A 25,711-nucleotide genomic window follows, 5' to 3' on the forward strand; every position below is an offset into this window, starting at 1 on the left:
AGCGTGACAGCTCTGGGAACAGGACCTCCAGGCCCAGGGCTCAATAATTAGTTTCTACCCAGTGGAATTAGAACTTGTCATGATGGGAACCTGCATTTGAATAAAATAAGAGCTATTACCCTCAAATATTTTCCTTACAAGAAGGTTCTTTCTATTATCACTAATATTTCAAAAACTGAAATTTGGCTGAACTTTCCATTGGCATACCAGACTAGTTTCATATTATTTCAGTTGCTTCTTAATCACCAATCCCTTAGACTCTTGACTCTGTTGCCTTTCCAATCCCTACTCAGTTCCCACCCCTTTCCTAAAATCAGAGATGACCCTCTCCATACAGTCTTCTTTCCCATAAGATTCAGATACAACTTGTTCTCACTACGTCATGTTTATGAGACTTAATATATTCTTTCTTCCAAAGTACTGCATTTTACAGATAGCAAAGGTTGAACGGGATACAGTGAATCTCTGTAGAAATAAGACCTATTTAGGCAGGTGAGGGCAGTATTATTATTTTCATCATAAAACCAATCTTTTGAGATCCTCAAAATCCCACTAGCTCTATTTAATTAAAAATAAGAGCCCATGTAACTGCCTCAACCATAAAACAATCATCCATAATTCCTGGGAGAAGACAGTTCTGACCTTCTTCCTAAATGTTTATTTCTACCAGTTGGGCATTTTGGCATAAAGATTCAGGGATCGTTGAAAGTGGAATAGACCATGAAACTCCCTTTGTTGCCTTTGTGCCTAACTCAGGAGAAGAGTTTTAAACGGGTTTAGCATAAAGGAAGTGAAATACACAGCCAACTCAACAAATGTGAAAAGAACTTTATAGTCCAGAGATTTAATCAGTGTAAAACAATAATGCCCTTCTGAATTTATCATTCTCTTCCTACTCAGGATGTTAAGACCCTTCACAGATTATTAAACAGCCCTTCTGATTCATCTGAGCACACAGGATTAATTTAAGGGTTTAATCAAGTAAAGATAGATTAAAACCATTAATATCAAAATGACAGGCACTTTTTAAAAAATTATACCACCAAAAAGATTCACCTGTGATACCAAATGTTATCTTTTATTTTTGTACCAACACTGAGTATACAGCTCATTAAAATGTGGTTTTTGTTTCTTAATATTCAGCTTTGTAATCCCTGTGCTAGTATATCCCCAAATGAGTTATTTGGCCTCAATTCAAAATTGTCTGTTAATCTAATATGCTTTTCACTTATAATTCATATACATGAAATTATGAAATGTAGGCATGGCAAAATAGTTTAAATCAGTCAATGCTTTTAATCAGGAACTTCTAATTTTTAATGCACACAGCCGGAATCCTTAAGTTATTCTTCATGTATTTCTTTTGTCTCCTTCATTGTATCAGTGACTATTGTGAATTTTCCTTCTACATCTCTTTTATCCATTCCCTCTGCTCACCATCCTCCATCCTCCCTTCTACTTCGTTAGTTCAGCGTTTGTCATTTCTAGCTTGGAAAATTGCAGGAGCTTTCTAACCGGTTAGTCTTCCTATTTGTCAACTCTTCCCGTCTACTTTGCGAACTACTGTTGGAAGGATCTTTCTAAGTCGCAAATTCGATCATTCTGTTTTGTACTTAAACTGCTTAACAGGGAGCCATTGCCTCTCCTATGAATTCCACGCTCAGTGGCACGGCACTGGAGGTCCTCTGTCATTTAGAGCCAGTTTTCCTTTCTCTTCGTGTCTAGAGTTGGGTCTCCCTACCGCCCTCTCACAGCCGGCACTCTAGCCCACAGAACCGCTGTTGCTTCTTGTTCTCTGGAATTCCGCTATTTCACAGCCATGTCTCTGGGTTCATAGTGCTTCTTCTATCTGCCTTTTTTCTTTTCCCTCCTTGGAAAATATCTCTTTATCTTTGAAAATCGCAATAAAGAATCGGTTCCTCCATAAAGTTGTTATTCTCAAACCCTCATATAGAATTGAATAATCTCTTCTTTGTGTTTACCCTTCTCCCAAGATGCTTGGCCAGGCCTCTTCTCCCTTCTTATCAGACCCTCTTGGTAGAGTTTCAAACAGTCCCTCTCGTGAGCATCCTCCAGTTACAGTGTTTGGGACAGGCCTTTTCTCCCGCACTCAGGGTGTGAGCTCCTGAGGAGCAGCGAGCGGCTTTGGTGTCCTCATGTTTGACCTTACATCTTTGCCTAATGCCTAAAAAGCATTGAGAACATATTCCTTGAATAAGTTTTAAATACTTATCCTCTAAATACCCTAGCATCTTGAATCATTGCTCAACATTATTGCTGTTATTGGAATTGTATTTTCAGTGTCTTTCAAGTTAGCAGCACTTGCTATTTTTATTCAAAACAGTAATCAAAGAGTAAACATTCTCTTAAGATTTCAAGACAGGTGAATCATTGCATCCCCAAACAAATATTCAATTTGGGAGAAAATGTGGGCTAAGATAATAAAAATTTGATTACAAGTTTGTATTACAGATCATGAAAGTAACTTAAAGATTATTTCCTGTTCTTATTATGCTTCAAATCATCCAAGAGACTTTGAAAAAGTACAGGTCCCTGAATCCCATTCATAATCTGATTTGGGGAACTCAGAAATCTATTTTTAAAGCAAAACATTAAAAAATACTCTCCAAGTGATTCTGATGCAGTATGCAGTCAGTCCCTGAAAAAGCATTAGGGAATCACTGATTCAGGGGCTTTATGATAATTTTAATACACAGCCAAGATCAGAAACCCATTTACAAAGATAAATTCCAAATAGTTTATTAGTAATTAAAACCTCAATTTATTGTTTTGAACATCTCTTACCTGGCATAGAGCTAAAAATCTACAATGCTCTTTACTAATCTGATCCTTTTTCCTCTCTATTTTACTGCCCCTAAAAGTGCTGTGCTATGTAAAGGTACCATAAAGAGTATGACTGCTATCATGTTAGGAAATATTTCCACGATTTTAATGAAAACTAAAAATGTGCAATTCTTCCAAAATGTACGTTCTTGTTACTTGACATTTAAACCTTAATTAACTTAAGAATAGGTTATAGTAGCATGACAGCTGTCTACTCTGATAATATGTAGTTGTTAAGAGAATAAATATATCACAGCAGAAATACTCTTATAGTTGGAAACATCTGGGATTAAGCCAATTAAACCATTTCATCATTGTCAGTAAAAGAATGAACTCCTTTGGTATTTCTCCTCTGGTTTTGAGATCCATATGCATGCATAGAGTACACTGTAACCAAAAACAAAAACAAAAACAACATTAAGTACACCTGGCTAATGGAAGTATCCCATACTGGTTCTGGACTCTCCCACATTATTGATCTACTTCTGTTTCTAGACTCCAGAGAATGCATTCCTATGTTTCTTTAATGGGCCTGGTCACTGAAGACCTAAAAATGTGCCTACCTTTCCTTAACACCTGGTTACCACTAGTTACCAATTGCAGTGCAGTTAGGTTGTTATGAAACAGGTGAATCAAAGGGTTGGACCACACATACTAACCTGTAAAGGAGTTAATTCCAAATGACACATTTAATAAGAGGACAGGCTTTCTAAGTATGTATTTGTTCAGTTAATTTGTGTCTATGTCCACAGTTTCTAGAAATTCACAAAGGAGGATGACTGGAAAAGAGGGGTCTTTTTGATTCTGCAAAAGTCTGTTTGGAACTCTTTTTTGCAGTGAAGGGTAAATTGTGAGGCTCTGACTCAGAGATGAAGAGGATTACAAAGAAAGTATTAATGGGAGGATGATGACTTCTCAGCTCAGAATGAATTCTAAAGTCCTTAACATGGAAAAAGGTTTCCCTCAAAGATATCTCTGACTCAGTTCTTACTGCTTAACTCCTTTACTGCTTCCACTCCTTTCCCCCTGATTTCCTTGCCCTTCATGAAATATGCAGCACAAGCCAGGCTCAGAACTTACTGTTCCTGTGTCTCCAAAGTACTTAGCCCAGAGCTCTGCTTGACTCCCTCCCTGCATGCAGCAGTCTTCCAATGTCACCCTCCTGGCAGAGCTTTGGGGCTGCTCTATGCCAGAATCCTCTGTGCCCACCACCACTCTCCATGCAGACCCTGCGCAATTTTTCCTTATAGTACTCTTCACGTCCTGACTAGTTACATGCTTGTTGTATCTCTGCCCACTGGAACTTAAGTTCCATGAAAAAGAGGCTACATCTGTCCTTCACTGTAGTTTGGTTTCTTGAACAGTATCTGGCCCATGAGAAATCACATGTAAATATTTTTTAACTGAATCCATATATATATGTATAAAATTTCAGCTTACTGAATGCACCAGTGACTAGTGGGAAATTTTTGAAAGTATAGTCTCTCCAACATGATACATGTACATGTATATATATATATACCTGATATATGTACATATATATATATATATATATATATATACCACATTTATATATAAAATGTAGTAATCAGAACAACTCTCCCTGAATTCCCCTCATTCTCTCTTCTCGCCCAAATACATATCCTTTCCCACACACACAAGACCTGCCCTGTCAAAGTGACTGCTGTCATACATCAGATATATTAAGTTATAGTTTCCTCCTGCACTCTGTGGTTCTGGAGTTAGCAAGACACTGTTCATGGGCTGATCATGTAGCTCATTGTCATGGTGGTGCCAGTCGGCTACCCTGGCAGCTGTAGATGATGTAGGTTCTTAAATACCCCAGAAAGCTTTCCAACAGCAGAATTTCCAAGCGTGGTACAGCATCTTTTGTGGTTTATAAAACCCCTCTAGAGGTTATTGTAATCCCTTGGGGCATCATCTACGAATATTGCCATCCCAGGCTTCTGTGTGCTAAGTATTAAAACAAAAATCTGAAATAGTTTATGTGACAAGGCATAGTGCAGGTGGTACAAGACAGCCACAGCAGCAAATCCTGATGTTAGTACATGCTTGGTAGTATTATCTCAACAAGGTACCTGACCTGCTAAACCTTAGTTCCCCATTCTGTAAAATGGGGCTTCATACATATTTGATAAAATAGTTGTAAGGACTGAATTCAATAATGGTATATATAAAGCACTGCTTGGCACCACCAAATACTCTAACTGGTAGTTATTTAAATAAAACTTTCTTTCAGTCCCCATGAAAACATTCATTTCAGTGTTAGCAGTACAGTAAATAGTGCTCAAGTACTACTGTTGATTGATAAGTCTGTCCTATTATACTCCTTGGAGACCCTTCTGTCATCATCTTTGGTAAACCAGGCATGGAAAAGCACATGTGACAGTCAGTATAACTTTAGTGCTCATGAATTCAAGGTGATCTTGTCCTAAAATTTGAAAATGATACTTTGTGCATATAGCTAGACACCATAGCACCACAGTGGAGGTAGAATGAGGCTATTGTACTGAATGTGACCTTTCTGTCTCAAGATAACACCTTAGGTTTTAGGAACCTTCAGAACTAGGATGAATAATCACAATAGTTCTATTGAAGGAGCTGTCAGGGAAGGTGAACAGCTTTTAGAGTGTCCAGATACCTACCTTATAATTTTGCATACCACCAGGCAGGGATATTGTAATTTATAATGTAAAGAATAATTTGTTGAATTATGAGATTATGTAGCTTATTTACATGCACACACATATACCCATAAATACATATCAACCTTCTGTCTGTACCAAATATATTTTCTCAACTGTATTTACTTGGGATATTGTGAAATATGTTTCCTTTCCTTAAATCTGTCTGAGTGGTGGACAGAATATATAGGGTCAGGGAGAAGGTGGCAGAAGATGAAAAATTTTATCATAAAACTCTACTGTTCATGTGACTTACTAGTAGATTCAACAGATTTGACCTATCAATCTTGTTTTAATTAAACAACCAAACCAATTTTATTCCATAGGAATGCAAATTTTCATACTGTGTCATAGTTTGGGAAATTATAAATGGTAAAGAATTCAAATTTCCACTTAGCCTTTAAATGTAGTAAAAAATTCGCATAATTTGGTGATCAAGTCTCAGGTCGGCCACTGATGAACTGAATGACTTTTGGGTTTTAAAGTCTCATTGCCTTGATTTATAAAATGGAAATAAAGATAGCTGCCAGAAAAGGCTTGTTGTTATGGAAATCAAGTGTGTCTGTATATGTACAAATATTTACATGTTTATATTACATGCATTTTGTGTTTGTATGTAAAGCACTACATACTAAGTTTGAAACATGCTTCTGCTTAATTAAAAATATAGCTGTTTTGTAGAATACACTTTAGATGTTTCTTTGAGAACTCTAAGTAACAGCCTTTTCTAAAAGAAAATAATAACATTTACTATTTGTTCTCTCGAACTATAGGCTTATGAAAAAATCGCTTACCTTCTCACTAATTTAGGTAAGTCAATTTTTCTTCACTCCTTATTAAGAGAATAACAGATGGGCATATCAATCTGTAGTTGCTCTACTTACCTTAGCATTTTTTAATATCAACTTCAGTTACATAACAATAAAAATGAAAGAAGTGTCACAGTAAGTTGGACTATGTTGCCTAACTATAGAGAGGCAATGTGTGTAGTTACAAAATCTCCTTCCTAGAAATTAGCAAATCTACTTCTCCCTACTTAGAAATGCTTATTTTTCCCTGCCTTTTCAGTTCTTTGTTTTTCTTTTCCCCAATATTTATTTTAATCAAAATGTTGTACTACATATACAAAATTTAAAAGGCAAAATAATATTAAGAGATTTATCATGAAAACCAGTCCTTCACCACATTAACCCAAGGTACTGCTTTTTAATAATTTTACCAATTTCTTCTCTTATTACCCTATCTCTAAATAACATGCTTCTAGTACTATTCCTGATTTTTCAGCTTTGGGAAGCTGCTGCCTTCCCACTATGAAAGACAAGAACTTAAGTCTTAATGTTCCCTGTGGTGTCCTGTTTTGCACACTTCCCTATTCATCACCTGTTATACAAAAATCTATTTCTCTCCCTTCCAAAATAATTATATCAACATTTTTAGCCTAATTAATAATTAGTGTACATATAACTATTATTGTATCTATGTAACTATTTTAATATCAAAAGCATGTACTGTGATTATTTCCTTTCTTAGGCAATTTTTATATTGTCATGAAACTAATAGTAGCACTTTTTTTGTTCAGTTTTCTAAGTACTTGCTTTAATTTATCCCAGACCTTCTGCCTCAACTCTAAATTTTCTCTAAATTCATGCCAAATTGAGTACTCTACCTTTTGACATTGTATTTTATATTATTTTGATTGTGCTAATCTGTGCTTCAAATTAGAAATAATGTTATACTTCCTAGAAGGATTCAGACAAGTTCTGTGCCAAATTTACAAACTATTTAGAAGGAAACAGTGAAAACACAACCTATCAAAACCTGTGGGGAAATGTTGGTTCTCCTCTCTGCTCTTACTGGTCCACACCAACCAGTCACTCTTTTGGGTGATGCTCCATGAACCTGTCCTGTGTCTGGCACCTATCTCTTTTAGGTTTAGAGTTCCCCCAGACATATTTCTTCTTTATTCTGTGACTGGGTCATACATACATTTTGGACTATCTTTTCCCTAGATCAGATCCCATCTATTTTCCCAACTACCGTTCTTAAATTCTTCACTTATATGAAAATATATATTGTATGTGCATATGTATATTCTATCATTTATTTGGATACTGGGTGCGAGCAGAGGTTACAGTGCATGCTACCATCTCATCCAATCTCTGTGATCATTTTGTTTTATTTTATTTTCCTTTGTTTTGTTTTGCTTTGTTAAGAGCCATAGAACCATAAAATGTGAGAGTTGACAGGGGTCTTGAAATCATCTTGTCTAAATTCCTCATTTCATAGATGATAAAACCAGTTACAAAAAAAGTGAAGAGACCTGCCTGAGATTGCCAGCAAATTAAGTGTAAAATTGAGATGAGAAACCAGCTCTTCTGAATGATACAGCCCTCTGTCCTCTTTACCATTCCACTTCTGTCAGCACACAAAATAGTCATTCTTCAAAAAACTCTGTGGACAATTTAGGTCCCTATATTGAGCACAGCCAATTTGAATGAAGAACTGATCCAGTATTTACGGCCACATCAAAATGACAATAGGCAGAGAGGATTTTGAAAATTTTTATATATTAATAACAGACATTTCATTTTCATAGCTGTGGGGCAAGCCTGAAGTTTACCTCATTGGATCCTTTCATCAATTCTGTTCAGCAAATATTATTGTTCACATTTTGCAGACCCAGACACTAAAACTCAGACACACCAAATGCCTCATAGAACAAGTAAATGACAGCCAGAACTTGAATATGAGGCTTCTGATTCACTACCCATGTTTCCTGTCATTCACCTCATCTGTGTAAACACACCCTATGTTCCTTTTAGAATATCCTCGAACAGAATCTGAATGGGAAAACAGTTTTGCTCTGAAGATGTTTCTCTTCCAATTTGTCAACTTAAACAGTTCTATTTTCTATATTGCTTTCTTTTTGGGGAGGTAAGTCAACTTTATACACATTATCTTTACGGAGGCAGAAAGATTGTCAACTGTTCCATGGCCAGTTTGTTAATACATGGGGCAAATTTTTATCCCCTGCCTTGGAAAACTGTGCTAATCAGTCTTCAAATGTGTTTTAATTATTTTAATGAATTAAATCTATGTTTCATCCTTAGGCTGAGGTTTGATTACCCAATCATTAGTAATGATTTTGTTAAATAATAAAATAAGTTTTGTATAGCCCTAAGTTACAGTTCCTCAATGTGGAAAGTTCTACCTTTTTTTTTCCTAATCTGTGCTGCAAACTATGAAAAATAACTATATTAAACTAGTGATTTGGTTTTCCATATGCTTAATTAACACTCCACCCAGTGGCATGGGCATGTTCTGAAGCTAGAAATATTTTAAACAGAACAATTCAACAAATTATATTACTATTCATTAACTGGGTCAACAAGACATTTAAACTCTTCAGATGAAAGTGGAAAACTTCATTTGATTGGTTTTTGTCTGTGCTTTCTCAACCCATTGGTATTGAATTCACACATCACTTTTTCCTTTTTAAGCCAGGTACTTTGATGTGTAAGCATGGCCTTAGCCTAGTGCTTAGGCACCAGCGAACATTTATATGTCTACCCACACATGCCCTTATTGTGATGCGTTGGCAGCTGCTCTTCAGTCAACCCCACATAAATGCTAATGAATTCAAATGGCTTTTTACAGATTTGTAGGCCACCCAGGAAATTACAATAAACTTTTTAACCGGTGGAGACTGGAAGAAGTAAGTACCCTTGTAAGGGTGGGTGTGGGGATGGGCATGGATATAGGGTGATGACTGTAGGAGGAGGAGAGAGAGACAAAGAAGACGGGTACAAGGAATTTCAGACATTCTGAAGACACATTTTTGGTAGAGGAGAGTTCCTATGGAATTAAAAATGAACCACATCTTTCCAAAAAAGGGGGTAAAGTTAAATAAAAATTTAAACCCCGAGATCTTGACCTCAGCTCTCATTAATTTTCTATGAAGTCCATTTCCTGCATTCACAAAGCCCCAAAATTTAGCTCCAGGTATTTTTCATTGTGGAAATTATTATTATCTATTTTATGGGTTTTCAAACTTTAGTGCAAAAGAAATATTACTTGAAACACCAATCTACAAATATTTGTCTCCCAAAGCTCATATTTCATTGATTTATATCTATGTCATAGAAACAAAGTGTCTGAGAGTAGTATTGCTAGATCACAGGGTAAACATTGTGTGTTTTCACTGAGATTGGCAATTGTCCTCCAAAATGTCAGTTACAAGTTGTCCTCAGACTTTTAACAATAGGAACATTTTAATTTTTACCAATATAATAGCGAAAAAGGAACTTTCTCTGATTTTAGTAACTTAATTATGAATGAGGCAGAAAATAATTTTCACATTTTTTGGACACTTTATATTTGTGTGTGTTTACTGTTCACATGTTCATTTTCATTAGACTGTTTTTCTCTGTTCTAAGAATTCATAAACTAATAAAATTAGGTTCTGAGCTTTCAAATTTGCTGCAGATACATTTCCCAAATTCTTGTACATCTTTTAATTTTATTTGATACATGTTTTACAAAACTATATAGCACTTTCTTATCAAAATATCACTGTTGTTAATGACTCTAGGAATATCTATTATGCCAAAAAATGTGTTCTTCATCCTGAAAACTGAAAAAAAAACTAACACCTTTATTTTTCAATAATGTTATTTTTTTAAATGTTGATATCTTTGACCCATTGGCAGTTTGTTTTGGTGTACGAATATCAAGATTTTCCCTCCAGTTGGCAGCCATTCATTTAATAAATAATATATATTTTCACTCAGCAAAATGAGATTCCAAGATTTATCATATTTTGTATCTTTAAATTGTGTCTATTTCTGGACTCTGTGCAGTCTCATTGGTCAGATTGTTTACTCCTTCTCTAGTTCAAAATTGTTTTTATTAATGTACAATACATTTTATTATGGTAGCAGTAGTAGAAGATTCTGATTTACAGAAAGGCTAAGAAAAGATTCCCCAAGAAAACTGAGGGTAGAATTATCTCTGGTATCTATGTAAATAGTCTCCTAAAAGCTAAAGGGAGGTCTTATAGTGTTGTCCCCCAAGAACCTTCTAGAAACTGGAATACTTAGAGAAAGCCTAACACTTCCTAAGAATATATCCTTTGTATCTTAGAAAATTGGGCTCAAATCCTTTCTACTTTGCCCTTAATATAGCCTCTCTGAATGTCTCCTCATCTGTAAACTAGAAATACTAATACTTAGGTGAAAAGCTGTTTGTAGATAAGCAATAGGTAGTATAACACAGTTAGTACAACCTCGGGACTGTGGTAGGCACTCTGTAAAGTGTAGCTGATATTTATCCGCTTTCTGTCTCCACAGCTGCTATTGGCCAAGGACAGACTAAGGCTTTTCACAATCTCAGGCCTTCAGGAAGTCCCCAAATAAAACTTGCAGTTTTCTTTTATAGCCCAGGGGTACTACTATATCTGCTAGAAGGCTTTTATCTACCCAATTTGAGACCCAGGGCTTATTTTTTTTCCCAGGGGTGTTCAAGTGGAGTTAGCAAGGTGTGGGGAGCAGAGTGGTTTCAGCCAGGTAGGTCTGCATATTGGGGCCAGTTAGTCACTTCTGCCTTCAACAGTTCTGTTTAATTAGGTATTCTTAACTGTGAAATTATTTGAAGTCATGAGTCCTCCTTAAAAGCCCCAAGGAAATAATCTTAATACTGGTGTCAGGAAAGATGTTTTACAACCATCCTAAATCCTTTCTGCAATATTTATAACATACATAGGGTTCATATTTTCCAATAGAGGATTATTTATTTTGAACAAATTCAGTGAAATAAAAAATGATGGTTTGTGATAGACCCTAGAAATCTCAGAACTATAAATAAAAAAAAGTATAAATAATAGAAGATAAGAATTAACCCTCTGAATTCAATCATTCAACAAGCATTAATTGATAAAAACTTCATTCTAGTCCTCTGCTGGGTAATATAGGATACACAAATCAAGAAGTCCCTTTCCTTTTCTTTCACAGTGTTAAAAGTCTTGAAGAAAAGAACATAAACATGACACATAATAAGTAAATTATCTTTAGAGTTCACATGCTAATTCTGCCCCATACAAATGCATCATATTAATATCTCAAAGTATCAGTTTTTTCTTTTGGTGATAAGAATAGCTACCTCAGTAGTAGTGATGACAGGTGGATTGAACTGGATCATGCATGTAAAATCCCTGGCACAAATAGTGCTAGCCATTATTAAGAAAGAGAAGACTACCACACTTTAATTTAGAACCATCATGACCACCTATCCTGGACTTCCCTCATACTCTGCTGTATAATATCTCACATAAATATTTTCTGTAAATCTTCATAAAATGTTGATAATAGCTGATAGTTAATGAGTGTTTACCGTATGCCAACATATTCCAGCAATTGTTTCTAAGAGTTCTACATATATAATGCATTTAATTTTCACAAAGTTCTACTATTATACTCATTTTGCAGAGGAAAGAAGCTTAGAGAAGTTATATAATTTGCCTACAATTATAGAAACGTACTTGTAAATTGATGAAGTCATCAACTTCAAATCAGTTTGATTCAGGCAGTAGCTTCAGTGTCTGTGCTCTAAAAACTGCTTTCCAACCACCATTGGGATAACATTTAAGCACAATCAAGAACATTCTGGAAATTCACTTTTGTAAGAGAGTGCTGAATGAGTGCCGGCTCATGCATGTGGATTGAATTTAAAGTAAACTTACTGAAGTGGATGAAGTGAAAGGAACATGGGTATTGGGATCTGATAGTCCTGTCTGCCACTTAGCTTCATCAGCTGCACGATAGAGAAATCAACACCTATCTCACCAGGTTCTCATGAAAAGCAGATGAAAAAATATGTGAAGGCACCCAGCTCTGGATTGCCTATGGTCATTTGATTTGAGTAGTGCAATGGAAATGAAAGTCTGAGTCCCTTACACACTCATCCATACCGTTTTGCTCAGCTAAGTGTAAGATCTTTTTACCAAATTAATTTTAGAATATTGAAGAACTGGATTTAGCTCAGAGCAACCATTATGTGAGGAGGCAGAACCACAAAAAGTACTAGATCCTTTCTCTGGCCTATAAATCAAAAAGTCATCAAGGCTAAATTTCAACAAAATGATAAATGGCCTGTCTTTGGCCTACCATTGTGGAGAGTGATCCAATCAGATGGTTTTATGAGGGTCTTCTTCTTCCCTTTCCATATAACAATATGCTTTGGTAGACCAGCCCTTCAAGATAACAAACACATTTGGTAAATAGAATTCATCCTTAGCCTTATATAAAAGAGCAGTGGATTAGAGTGAAGGAGACCAAGGCTTTCATTACCACAGCATCAGTTAGCATTGCATGACTTTGGACAAGTCAATTTGCCTCTTTGAGTCTCTCTACAAAAATGAAGAGTGTCAGCTTGCAGCTGTGATATATGTCTGCCTCTGTAGTTTAGCAATTATTCTGCTTCAGACATTCTAGCGGACCCATTTATCATATATATGTGGCAGAGCTCAGAGGGTCCTCAATTCATGCTGGAAAGAAGGGACATACTTGAAGGGGAGAATTGGGACTTCTCCACACAATAAAACTGACCACTTGCAAAACCTTTGTCTGGCTTATATTAGGGAGTTTTAAGTTACTGGACTAGAACCAGAAATGCAAGCTCTTTGTGTCCTAATTATTTGTTCTCTTTGAAGTCCCACTGGCACCTATTTAACAGAAATAGAAACTGTGGATCAAAGCTAAAATGACTGTCGTACTTATCAGCAGGACATGAATCTATTTTCAAAGAAACAAACCTACACTTTGCTACCCAAATGTCTTCTGCAGTGTTTTCTAGCAAAATACATCAATTGAAGTTTTCATCTGTAATCACATTTTTTGTTTGTGAGAGTTTTTAATGCTAACTTTTTATTGAATATCTACAAAAAGCAGGGGAGCCAGAGAAAGCAAAATTGGGTTCATACCAACAAACTTTCTGTGGTATGCTTGCATCACTTAGACCTCTTAATACATACGGACACTCCCTCTCCAGGAGATAGATCTTAACACCTGCCCTCCTACATGAGCGTGGGCTAGACTTCATGACTCATTTCTAAAGACAAGAATAGGGAAAGGGAAAAATGAGTAACTTTAAAGCAGAAACACCTGGCAAGCACTACCTCAACCAGTTAACGAAGGTTAATATCAGTAGCAATGTCATGTCGATATGATGTAACCCCTGATGGGATATGATAAAAATGTCACTTTACTTCTGTAATCTTCTTCCATCTCCAAAACACATAAGCCCAGACTAAACGTGTGAAAACATCAGATAATACCCTGAGCAAATATACCTTGGTAATGTAAAGGACAATGGAGAGAATTAGGTGAGGGTGTATGGGTACTCTCTTTATTATCTTTGCCAACTTCCTATAAATTTAAAATTATTCTGAGAAAGAAAGGTTATTTTAAAAGAAGGTTATATTATAAACATTTGTTTTAAAAGGCTATATTATAAACATTTGCCATAGAATTAAATATTTTGTCCCCTGATTGTTAATAGATATGTATATAGTATTCCAGAAAATTAATTAAATGTGGTCACGCCTAACACAGAGCTTGACAAATAGTAAGTACTCCTTAAAATTAGATTTGTTGTTATTGCTATTTTAATTTTTATCAATATTCCAACATAATCACCAAAAACTTCCCTATCAAATTTCCTTTCCTTCCTTACTGGAAACTTCCCTGTCAAATTATTTTCTTTAGAATTGAGATAGCATGACCTGGCTTTAGAATGTGCTATACTATCTGAAAGTGGGCATGTTTAAGCCAGCTGAGGCAGAGCAAGGTGGTTACTATTCCTGTTGTTCTGTTTCAGTGTCATCCCAGTGGCTGTTTGATAGACCTCTGCCTCCAGATGGGAGTTATCATGTTTCTGAAGCAAATATGGAACAACTTCATGGAACTGGGATACCCGTGAGCACCTTATTTTTAAACTTGCCATATATGTAGCTACAAAGAAGAAAGATAGAGGTAGTGTGAATAGTTTTTAAAAATTGGGGTTTCATAGTCAGACAGATGAAGGTTCAGTTCCTGCTCTGCTAAATATGAGTTAATAACCTTTTCTGAAAAGTTTCCATGTCTCTAGGAGGGGGTCAACAGCTAAATCTACCTCAAGAACAGTTGTAATGATTAGAGGAAGTAATGGACATAGAACACTCAGTCCAACACATTAAGATGCTTGTTACTATTCTTAAAACATGACTGACAGGACAAGTTCTTGAGGCTAAAAATAGGTTTCTGGTTTCTTCTGGCTACCCAAGGACCAACACTACTGTTGTTTAATAGAGAGAGTCTCCATTTATGTGCCCCTCCCCCAAAGTGAATAAAACAAAGATAAAATCTTAGATGGGCATGCTTTATGCTCTTTATTCACACACACAAACACACATGCACACACACACACACACCACACACACACAGCATTGATTGTGATGACATCAAAACAATGGCATTCTATTTTGTCCCTTTAGATAAGTCTTGACTGTGAAATGATGACATGGAAAGATCCTGAATGCCTACTTCTACATCTACTAAAATATATTATGTCTCAGAATACAGTTAAATGCAGTGTATTTAAAACAATGTGGCATGGAAGCTTTGAGGCCTAATCAAGGTTGAAAACATGACTTTTGGAAGAATTTCCTAACTTCAGGAAACTGGTTAATTGATTAATGATGTAAATAGCTTAGGCTCAGTCTTCAAATTTTACCATGATATCAGGACATTCTTCAAGAGGAGATTTAAAAGGCTGTACAGGTGCTACTTATCCTGAAATCTGCCATATTGTTTAAAATTACAGAGAGTCTTAGAACATGGACAGCAAAATTACTGAGGCCTGATTCAAATTCCTTCTCTGTCACTTGCTAAATTTCTTTGACCTCTCCGAGACATTTTTTTTTTAACTTGTAAAATGTTATTTTTGAAGATTAAAGGAGATGACTCAATGGTCTTTAAACCTTCATCAGTAAATGAGAGAACCTTTTTGTGAAGAGATTTTTATACAGATCCTCAATATTCAAAACAGATTAAAATGAATCTCTTCTAAATGAAGAGCAAATAGGGATGGCGGTCTGGGAGGCCCAGAACAATTCTTCATATCCCTCCTACCCTTGGTTCACTTCCTTGAAACAGAGGGTTTAGGGAACACCATTTGAAAATACCTGAAAGAAATTAGGTATCAAGTCCCTAGCACAGGATCAGACATGCTGTTAGTACTCATAAGCACCATCAAGATGGTGTAGCAGTAATAGTATTAAAAATGATTCTTACTGTTACCATTGTCCATATACTTATGTATGTAGACACCATGGACTTTGGGCATTACATTGTCACCATGGCTTTGCTCATGAGGTCAGCCTGGACTGTGGATATCAAGTCCTAAGGGTATCCTGGTAAGGAACATCCTATCAGTGTTTTTCCAAAAGCTGAGCAAAGGCTTTATTGAAGAAAATCTAGCAGGAGTGAGCTAGTCACTGACATGGTGATTTTCACAATTTTAAACTGTAATTCTCTTCAAATAAAATCTTAGCGGCCTGAAATAATAAAACAGAAACAAGCCATCTTCCACCAATCCCAACTGCCAGTCCCTTTTCCATCTTCATGGGGCACCTGCAGGGGGCACTGAGGCACTGCCTGACGTTTTAGTCTAGCTATGGCTTTTCTGTCAACTCCCACTGAAGCTCTAAGCCTGTGATTAATTAAAATTGAGAGTTGAGTACTATTCACTGAATCCTGTGAGAATCACCTCTTCCTGGATGTAAATTTCATCTGACTCTTCAAATAATTCATTCCCCAAAAGTGCACAGTGTTTGCACACCTGAGTCACATATTTCTGAGTCACAAATTTCTGAGTCACGTATTTCTGAGTCACATATTTCAAGGCTACCCTGGGCTGGGGCAGGAGTGCTGTTGCATCCTGTCCAGGTCTGAGGAATGGACTCAGACACACATCCATTGCCTATTAATTATCACTCACTATAGCAGCAGAGTAATCGTTGACACTGAAGCACTTCATGGTCATAAACTCAGCTGAAGCCACACAGCTAATGTATTGCAGGACAGAGACTAGAAGTTACATATTTTCCTAGTGCTAAGTTATTTAATGTCGAACATGATCATGTTCAGAGAGCACACACGGGAAGATTTTGGGTTATGAGCAATGAAGAGCTCAGAGCCAGTCACAACAGGCAGCATAGGAGTATGCACATTTCTCTAGGTGGGGGTAGGGAGAAGAATCATAGGAACTGGTGTTTGTCAGTATAAGGAAGTACGCAAGTGTATGGGGTATCAATTCCTACATACATGTATAGATGTTTATAGGGTATAGGAAGGTTGAGGCCTATCTCCTGTTCTAAACTTGGTAATTGAAACCATGGAAATATGTTCAATCCCCAGGAATGCTTAGTATAGTCCCAGGGTAGTTGGTGTTTCTCATTAATACACTGTAAATTGTTAATTTATAGTGCTTAAGTGAGATGCTTGAATAAGTGTTCAAAAGCTCTTTGTCTGCTCTGTGATGTAGGTTGATCCAGAACTGGTGGTCACGTCATAAAATAAAGCGGGGAATACAAGATGCTTCCATTCCTCAGTGGGAAAATGATTGGAATTTGCAGCCCATGAATATTCATGGACTGATGGATGAGTACTTAGAAATGGGTAAGGAAAGAATCTAATGAAGAGCTATTTGGTTATTTGGCCAAAGACTAAGAGCACTTAGTAAATCATACTGTTTATATTGCTAACTTTCTAATGCTCTCCCTTTATAGTGTTGCATAGAAAAAATACGGGTTTTTCTACTTCATGTGCCGGCTTTGGTTCAAGAGAGAAAACAATCTTTCTCCTTTCCTACTGCAAACATTCTAAAACACATCTGTATTTTAGCTCAACAGAGCTAGAGAAGATATTAAAGCAGTGCCCTTGGAAGACTGACACAGTTTGTCCTCTGTCAGCCATAGCATATGACCAAAATCAGGTTTTTTGTCATAGTAATACACTTAGCATTTGAGGAAATATTTTAAAGGAACAAAATAAAGCGGAATCAATTCCTATGTTAATAAATGTACTATCCTACTCAAATAAAACAATAATTCTTTCTAACAATAAGCCTTTGCACAGACCCAGTCTGAGTCAGTTTCCTTAAGAAGCTTGCTTATTTATATTAAGAAAATAAGGGCTCCCACTCCATTAAAACCACTCTGTGTTGTCTTGACATTTGCTTTTTCTCTGGCCTTCATTTTTCTCATCTATAAAAAGGAACAGTAAAGTTGGCCTCTTGCATCCCTTATAGAGCTAAGCGTTTTTCTTCAAGCCCTCCTCTTTGACTTCATTTTTCTTTATTCTTCCTTCATGCTTCATGGCAGAGAGCTGGAAAGCAATAGATTTTCAACCTATTAAGATCTGTGTTTGAATGTAGGTTTTAACATTTTCCAGCTACCTACTCTTTAATAAGTTAATACATATGAGCTAGTTTTCTCAACTGCAAAATCGGATAAGTATATTTTACCTTGTAAGAATGTGAAAAGACTAAGAACAATTTATGTGAAGCCCCTAAACAGCCCCTAAAACAGCACAAAGAAGGCACTTAGTAAATCATACTGCTTATATTGCTAACTTTCTAATGCTCTCCCTTTATAGTGTTGCAGTTTGGTTTTACCACAATCTTTGTTGCGGCTTTTCCTCTGGCCCCTCTTTTGGCTTTATTAAACAATATCATTGAAATCAGGCTGGATGCCTACAAATTTGTCACTCAGTGGCGGAGACCTCTGCCAGCCCGAGCAACTGACATAGGTAAGACTCAAGAATTAAATGATCTTTTCATTGCTAAGACTAAGAGGTGACTTGATCTTACTTAGACTATGCAGGTTTCTGTTGTTTGACCTCCCTTCCAATAATAACTGAACTGAGTAGGTTTAGTCTACAAAACAATGAATGAACACTAACTTAGTTGAGAGTAAGTTCATGTTATAAAAGTTATTTCATAAACTTGTTTGGAACCAAAAAAGATCTCATACATACCTTTCCATGTTAATAAATATAGTTCTGCCTCATTTGTTATAAGTATTGCAAATATTTCTATTATGTTGTGAGACATTTTTTAAAAAATCATTCCCCTAGATAGAGATGTCTAGATTCGTTCAGTTCTTTGCTGTTATAAACAACAATGAGGTGAACATGTTCATGCATACTTTCATTATTTCCTAAAAATAAATTCCTAGAATGGAACTCCTGTGTCAAAGAACATGTACTTTTAAAATTTTGATGAATAATTTGTCAACATATTCCCCAGAAATATGCCAATTTATACTCTACCACTCTATCACAAATAAGATTTTAAAGTGTGTATACATTCAAGTTGATATCTCTTTTATACTTTACTAAGAAAGTGAATGATGTTCAGAAATGTGGTAAACATAAGTCAAACATAACTTTCCTAAATAAAATAAATTAAAGGGTTTAAAATTTTTCACTTTATTCACCATCTTTAATCTTTTTCCTACTAGGGATCTGGTATGGAATTCTTGAAGGAATCGGCATATTGGCTGTGATCACCAATGCATTTGTAATTGCTATTACATCTGATTACATCCCACGTTTTGTCTATGAATACAAATATGGTCCCTGTGCAAGTGATTTTGAATATGGGGAAAAGTAAGGTTGAAATTTACACATTTTCCTGATATGTTTTATGTTTGCAATTAAAATGGGAACTTACTGGGAAGTTTTATTATGTGACCATTAAGTGCGATGTTTCTGATCATTGCATTTGCAGTGTATTTATTAGATGAACTCAAGTGGATAAGAAGGGTAACAGTGTTTTTTACAGCAGATAATTTTAGAGTCTATGTTTCTACTTATAAATGCATACTGATACTAAATGTTTAAAAAAAGACTATAATGTATTTAGAAGTTAAATTTAGAACTGAAAGAGAACTTAGAAGTCTTCCAATGTAATCTAACTATTTGCATGGGGAAATTGACGCACACATTTGTTAACCAAATTCGTGGGAAAATGACAAAATAAAAGGATTTTAAGGGTATAGAAGATGTTACCCTAGATCTATTGCCTTTTTTGGTTTGTTGTCAACATTTAAATCCACCCTTGAAACAGGATTTCTCAATGTCTGCACTATTGGCATTTTAGACCAGGTAATTCTGTTGGGGTGGGGGCCATCCTGTGTATTATATGCTGTTTATGCGGTGCTTGACAGCATCCTTGGCTGCTTACCCAGTAGATCACAATAGCAGCCTCCGGCTTCTCAAGTTGTGACCACCCAGGCTCTGAAGAACTTCCCCTGGGGGACAAAATCACCCAATTTAAAACCACAGCTTTAGGGGACATGGGTTTTTCAGGTTTTTCCTTCCTGAAAGCAAGTATTAGGAAAGAATGTAAGAGAGCACTATACTTGAGGACCAGGGAGAAATTGGGGTTTTAGCTGGAGATTAGCCTTCGGTGTGGAAGTAGTGACGGGAGATGAAGTAATGATGGGAGAAGCTCTTCTCCTGCCTGCAGGGGCAGCTCTGGGCGTGCATCTTATTTAGATGTAAGACATGTGCCCCAGTAGCTGAGCCCTGGTTTACGATGAAATCAACCGTTAACTCTACTGGTAACCTGAGGTTTTCTTGGAATGCTGGAATGCCTTTCTGAACATAAATATCCCAGTTTTTCAAGGAGAGGTAATAAAAGCATGACATTTTATTGTATATTTTTTAGTCAAGGGATTTAACTTGAAGTCAAACACCCTAGGAACAAGTTCTAACTTTGTCTTTTACTAAAAGTCTCATCATCTTTCTGGACCTATGATTAAGAAATAGTGTCCAAAATCAGATTTTATCAACTGAAAAACATTATATAAATAAAGTTGTTTTATTAATAGTGAAAAAAGAATATAGAAAATCCCTATTTTTAAATTCAAAATGGTATAGAAGCAGAGTTTAAGGGTTTTAAATATAGGCATGTTTGGCAACTCTCTTTTTAGAAGCGTTATTTGTTAGTGTCTTTGCTTCCACCTAGTGGCAGGTGAAAAACAGATGGGTTGGTTTTTGGTTACCTGCTCTGTTCACATTTCAGGTCCTGCCTTTCATGTAAGTAGCATGTGATGCCTCCTCCAAGTTCAGTAACTAATAATGTAGAATAATTTCAAGAAGAGATGAGGAGGGCTCGTGTGAGGTTGAAACCACACGTGCATAGGGGCATCTTATTATGTACTTATTTCCAGGTGTACTTAGGAGCTCAATTGAAGTAGATTCCATATTGGAAATTTTCAAAGCAAGACGACAAAAGCACAAGATAGCAATGGAGAGAAGGGTATTGGCAACAGAGCAGCTGAAATGATAAATTATGAAGTCTAGGCTGGGCAGAGAAGGGAGTGAAGCCAGTGTGGCACTTCAGGGTCCATGAGGTCAATACTGTTTTCATAGAAGTCCTAAGATGTTATTCACTGACATTTGTACAAATGGTACAAAAACAATGGTAGATAAAATTTTCTGGTGGCTTTGCATGACTCAAGGCAGTGGCACCAACCAGCACTAGCAATGATTATATTTTTCACCTCTATGTATTTTTTAAATAGCCAAGAAGAAATTTCAGAATGTCCTTGAGGAGGCTGTAATAATTATTAGCTTTATCAAATGCCCACCCTTGAATGCATGTCTTTACAATATTCTATTTGACAAATGCAAAACGTGCATGAAGTATTCTGCTATATAATGAAGTACAAAGGCTGCCCCAAAGAAAAGCACTTGTGTGATTGTTGGATTGCAAACTCAACAAACTCTGGTTTTTTAACATAAAACAATGATTGCCAGACAAACTATGATTATTCAGACTTGGGTATTTTACAGACACTCTTTTATATAATACACAAAATTTACTTGTCCTTTTAAGGAAAATAGTGGCCAGTATTAATTGTCATTTATTAAAGATCCAGTTTTGAAATGAAAATTAGAATTCTGGATAATTTGAACTACCACTGATTTTAAAAGTTTCCTAGTACTTAAAGATTTTTTTCTGATAAAAATCAATGTTGATATTAACAATAGTAATTTTTCATAGTTTACATTAAAATACATCAACATTGGGAAGATCTGCACAATTCAGGGAACAATATTTTCCAAATGATCTATATTTGATGTTACAGCATCATGCATGGGCAAAAGGTGAATTTAAAGTACAAGATAGATGTATGGGTTTTAATATAAAATTATTATGAAAAGTTTATCGATACCTTAAGATTTCACATTGTAACTAAACTTTAAGAAATGACCACATGTATAGAGCTTCAATTCAATAATCAAAGAAACATGTTGACGATTATCTGAAATGCTATTAAAATGGTCCTTTTTCAAACTCCTATCTAGAGGAGGCCAGATTCTCTACTTACTCTTCAACCAAAGCAACATATTACAACAGATTTAATGCAGAAGTACATATCAAAATCTTCTGTAAAGAAGACATCAAATAGATTTGCAAACATGTAAAACAATGCCAATTTTCTTCCTTTAGAAAATCTAGTGATTTTTCTTAAAAAATGTTATTTATATTAATTTGTAATGGATTTGATGTTATTTTAAATGAATTAATAGATAAATATTCTCTAAATTTCTGTTTTAATTTATAATGTGTTAAATACCAATACTTATACCCCTATGCAAAAGGTCCTTGAGATCTTCATTAATTTTTAAAACATAAAGCGTGACTAAGACAAAAATTTTGAGAATTACAGGCCTAGAGCAAGTAATTTAGTACTTGTAAACTTTAGTTCTTTAATCTATATAATGGGAATAATGATATATATGTCCTAAGGTTATTATAAAAGTTAACCTTGACCACAGTTTATTACCAACCACCAGGATAGAGATTTTTATCTGTTAACATTCACAGTTTAGTACCAAGCATCTAGAATTTTCTAACAAACTAGGTTCTCAATAAATATATATTAAATAAGTTAATAAATCACAAATAAGCTTGACTTTTGATTGCTTAATTATAATTGATCAAATAGTGTTGTATGTATGTATATTTATAAAACATATATTTATAAAGTTTTAATGCTTCGCAAGTAATCACCACAATGCCTAGTGCATAGTAAATACTCTATAAGTATTGAAAAGACAAGGTAGAAAGGACGGGATAAATGGCAGATGATAGTCTGTCTCATTAAGGTACAATTAAGATGTAATGGGAGCTAGGGAGAGCTGATTCGCTAGGAGTTTATAAATGGAATGAAAAGAATAATGATACATTACATCCTGTCATTTGTAAAGAAGGAATTGTACTGAAAATTTATGAGTCTCTGAATTACATGATTCTTCTTTTCTCCCAGTTGTTTAAAGGGATATGTCAACAATAGCCTATCCTTCTTTGACCTGAGTGAGCTTGGTATTGGAAAATCTGGTTATTGCAGGTACTTACTTACAAATAATATTTTCTTCGTGTTTTCACCATTCCATTCTGCCCCCTCTACATGTTAATGAGCCCATTGAAACTGTCATTTTGGAGTGTGTCAAATCAAGAAAATTTGGGTCCTCCACACTTTTTGGTCTGTGTTCTTCATTTTTTTTGTTGTTCTTGTGGATTTTAGATACCGAGACTACAGAGGTCCACCTTGGAGTTCCAAACCCTATGAGTTCACCTTACAATACTGGCATATCCTTGCTGCTCGATTGGCCTTCATTATCGTATTTGAGGTTAGTCACTGATATGGCTTATAAAATTACCACAGGTGAACGCTTTTCCACCTTATATGTTAACTACCTCTTTGAAATCAGTTCTTCAGTGACTTTCAAAAAAAGACTTGAGGTTGTCCCAGAAAAAGGTTTAGAAACAGAGACACAACTGTAACAAGTGCAGAAAAGCAATAGCTAATGTAAGATGGGAGGTTAGTGAATGTTTATACCAGAAAACTAGGGTAAAAGAAGCTATTCACAGTAGCTGAAAAACTTAGTTTTGAGTTTCTTAAGATCCAAATTTTAAAAGGAAAGGATGGTTTTCATAATCTGGTAAAAGAAACTATATCTGTTCATCAGGAGGGAGAAATTTATTTTCTGGACAATCAGTTCTAATTACAGTTGATCTTTGTATAAGGGACATTGCATAATCCTATGAATTATACCTGAGCACTTTTATAAGAAACGCATATGTTTTGATTTTCAGAGATGTACTATCTTAGAATGTAGTCCTGTGAAGAAATTTTGGAGAAGCTATGGTATCATTGCCTTGCTTAGCATACCCTATACCAGCTTGGTACAGTGAAGAATTTAGCAGTATCTATTCTTAAATATACTACTAAGGTCTGTAGAAAAACTTGAATGCATATGTTCTCTATGGTCAAAATTATGGAGAGAAAAAAAATAGTCATACATAAGACTTTTGGGAAAAGTCTTTTTAAAGGTACCTGAAACTCTCAATTGATCTACAAAAAAAGTAGTTCAAATTTTGTAGTGACATGTCCTTCATCTGTAAAATTAAATACTTCTTTCTAAGGTTTAATCCAGGACTAAATTCATTATTTAATGACTCAGTGAGCCTATAAAAATGTCTCTGATGAAGTGTGACATTCTACTGTATTACAGGTAGCATAACAGTTTAAGGCATATTTACGAAACAGTGAATCTGAGTCCTTTTTAATTGTGTGTGGGGGGGTTTTCAGTGTACACTTTTTCCTTCTTCACCTTTTAATATTCAAGAGAACAGATTTAGTTAATCAAATTCCTCATTTAATGGCAATCTGATATCATGGATCCATATGATTCCCTCTATATTTTTTCCTCTTCATTCTCTGATACTAATTCCATTACCTAGTCCCTCCAAAAGCATCCACTGTCTTTTCTTCAGTAGGAATTTTTCTACATGTTTATTTGGATATATGTTTGTTTATTAAATATATACATATATATATATATATACATTATTATTTTGAGTGTTCTTTTTTCATAAAATACTTCATGGTATTATGTAATAACTCATTTTTATCCCTTTCCCATTTTACATTTTTTTTAGATCTCAAGAGAGATCCATCCATGAAGCCTGTAGATAATTTTTGTTGTCTCCTAGTGATATTTCATTAATTTAAAACCATATTCCCCTATGGATGGGTACTTAGGACTACAACAGTTCTATCTCAATAAATCTATTAAGAATCTTGTATATGTTATTTATAAACATATTTAAAGGTTTTTCAGGAGTATTCTACTCATGTGGAATTGTTTATATGCATATTCAGTTTCATGTAATACTGACAGACTGCTCTCCAAATTGCACTTAGATTTTTGCCTGTTTCGTATTATTTGAATTTCTAATATTTTGCAGTTAAGTAAGAGTAAGGTGATATTTTGCCTTTTGTCTTGGTTTGTTTTAATCTGATAACTAATGACATTGACCATCACTTTTAGTACTAGTAGGTCATTGTGATTTCCCTTCTTGTAAATCTATAACCTTGATCCATTTTTGGTTGAGTTTCCAGATTATTTGTTACTGAATTTCAAGATTTCTTTACATGTTCTCCATATTAGTCTTCACTATTTGTAAACACAGCAGATATTTTTTCCTTGTCCATAACATGTTAATTTTACCTAAAAAAAGATAATTCCTAATCTTGATGTAAACAAGTCCATCATTCTATTCCTTGCATGGTGTGCTTATTTTATGTAGCTTTTTTAGGAAATTTTCCTTATATCCAGTTCAAAAACATATTTTACCACATTTTTTATCATTAACTTATAGTATTACCTCTCACATGTCTTTAAGATACCTGGAGTTTCATAGCATCTGAAGGAAAAGCTTATTTTTCTTATTCTCCATATAGTGAAATAATTTTGGACAGTTTTTTACTACATAATCTTTTATCCACTCATTTTTAAATTACTGCTGTGCTATTATAAGGTGCTATATATTCACTGGCATATTCTTTACTCAGTGTTCTGTTCCTTTGTCACTATTACACTATTTAAATGCTGTAGCTTTGTAGTACATCTTCATGTCTGTCCAGTGAGCAACTTCCCACCCCCTATCACATTTACTCTTATTTTGAAAAATTACCTTAGCTATTTTGACTTATTGATCATTGATATAAATTTTAGAAGTCATTTTGCAGGTTCTCCCAAATATCA

The 25,711-nt window shown here is 35.2% G+C and overlaps 1 protein-coding gene across 2 annotated transcripts in view; it reads left to right on the forward strand.

Annotated features, from left to right (window-relative positions):
- Positions 1–25,711, forward strand: part of ANO3 (anoctamin 3) — a 258,609-nt gene that overhangs the window by 227,573 nt on the left and 5,325 nt on the right. For both annotated transcript variants that reach the window (XM_073216340.1, XM_073216341.1), the window contains 9 exons: positions 6,323–6,359; positions 8,372–8,483; positions 9,207–9,264; positions 14,421–14,518; positions 17,127–17,260; positions 18,239–18,391; positions 19,105–19,252; positions 22,927–23,007; positions 23,185–23,290. In XM_073216340.1, coding sequence (XP_073072441.1) covers positions 6,323–6,359; positions 8,372–8,483; positions 9,207–9,264; positions 14,421–14,518; positions 17,127–17,260; positions 18,239–18,391; positions 19,105–19,252; positions 22,927–23,007; positions 23,185–23,290 — 927 coding nt within the window. The remainder of the gene's footprint in view (positions 1–6,322; positions 6,360–8,371; positions 8,484–9,206; positions 9,265–14,420; positions 14,519–17,126; positions 17,261–18,238; positions 18,392–19,104; positions 19,253–22,926; positions 23,008–23,184; positions 23,291–25,711) is intronic.

The sequence above is a fragment of the Manis javanica genome, chromosome 11 (genome assembly GCF_040802235.1).
Source record: "Manis javanica isolate MJ-LG chromosome 11, MJ_LKY, whole genome shotgun sequence".
NCBI lineage: Eukaryota > Metazoa > Chordata > Mammalia > Pholidota > Manidae > Manis > Manis javanica.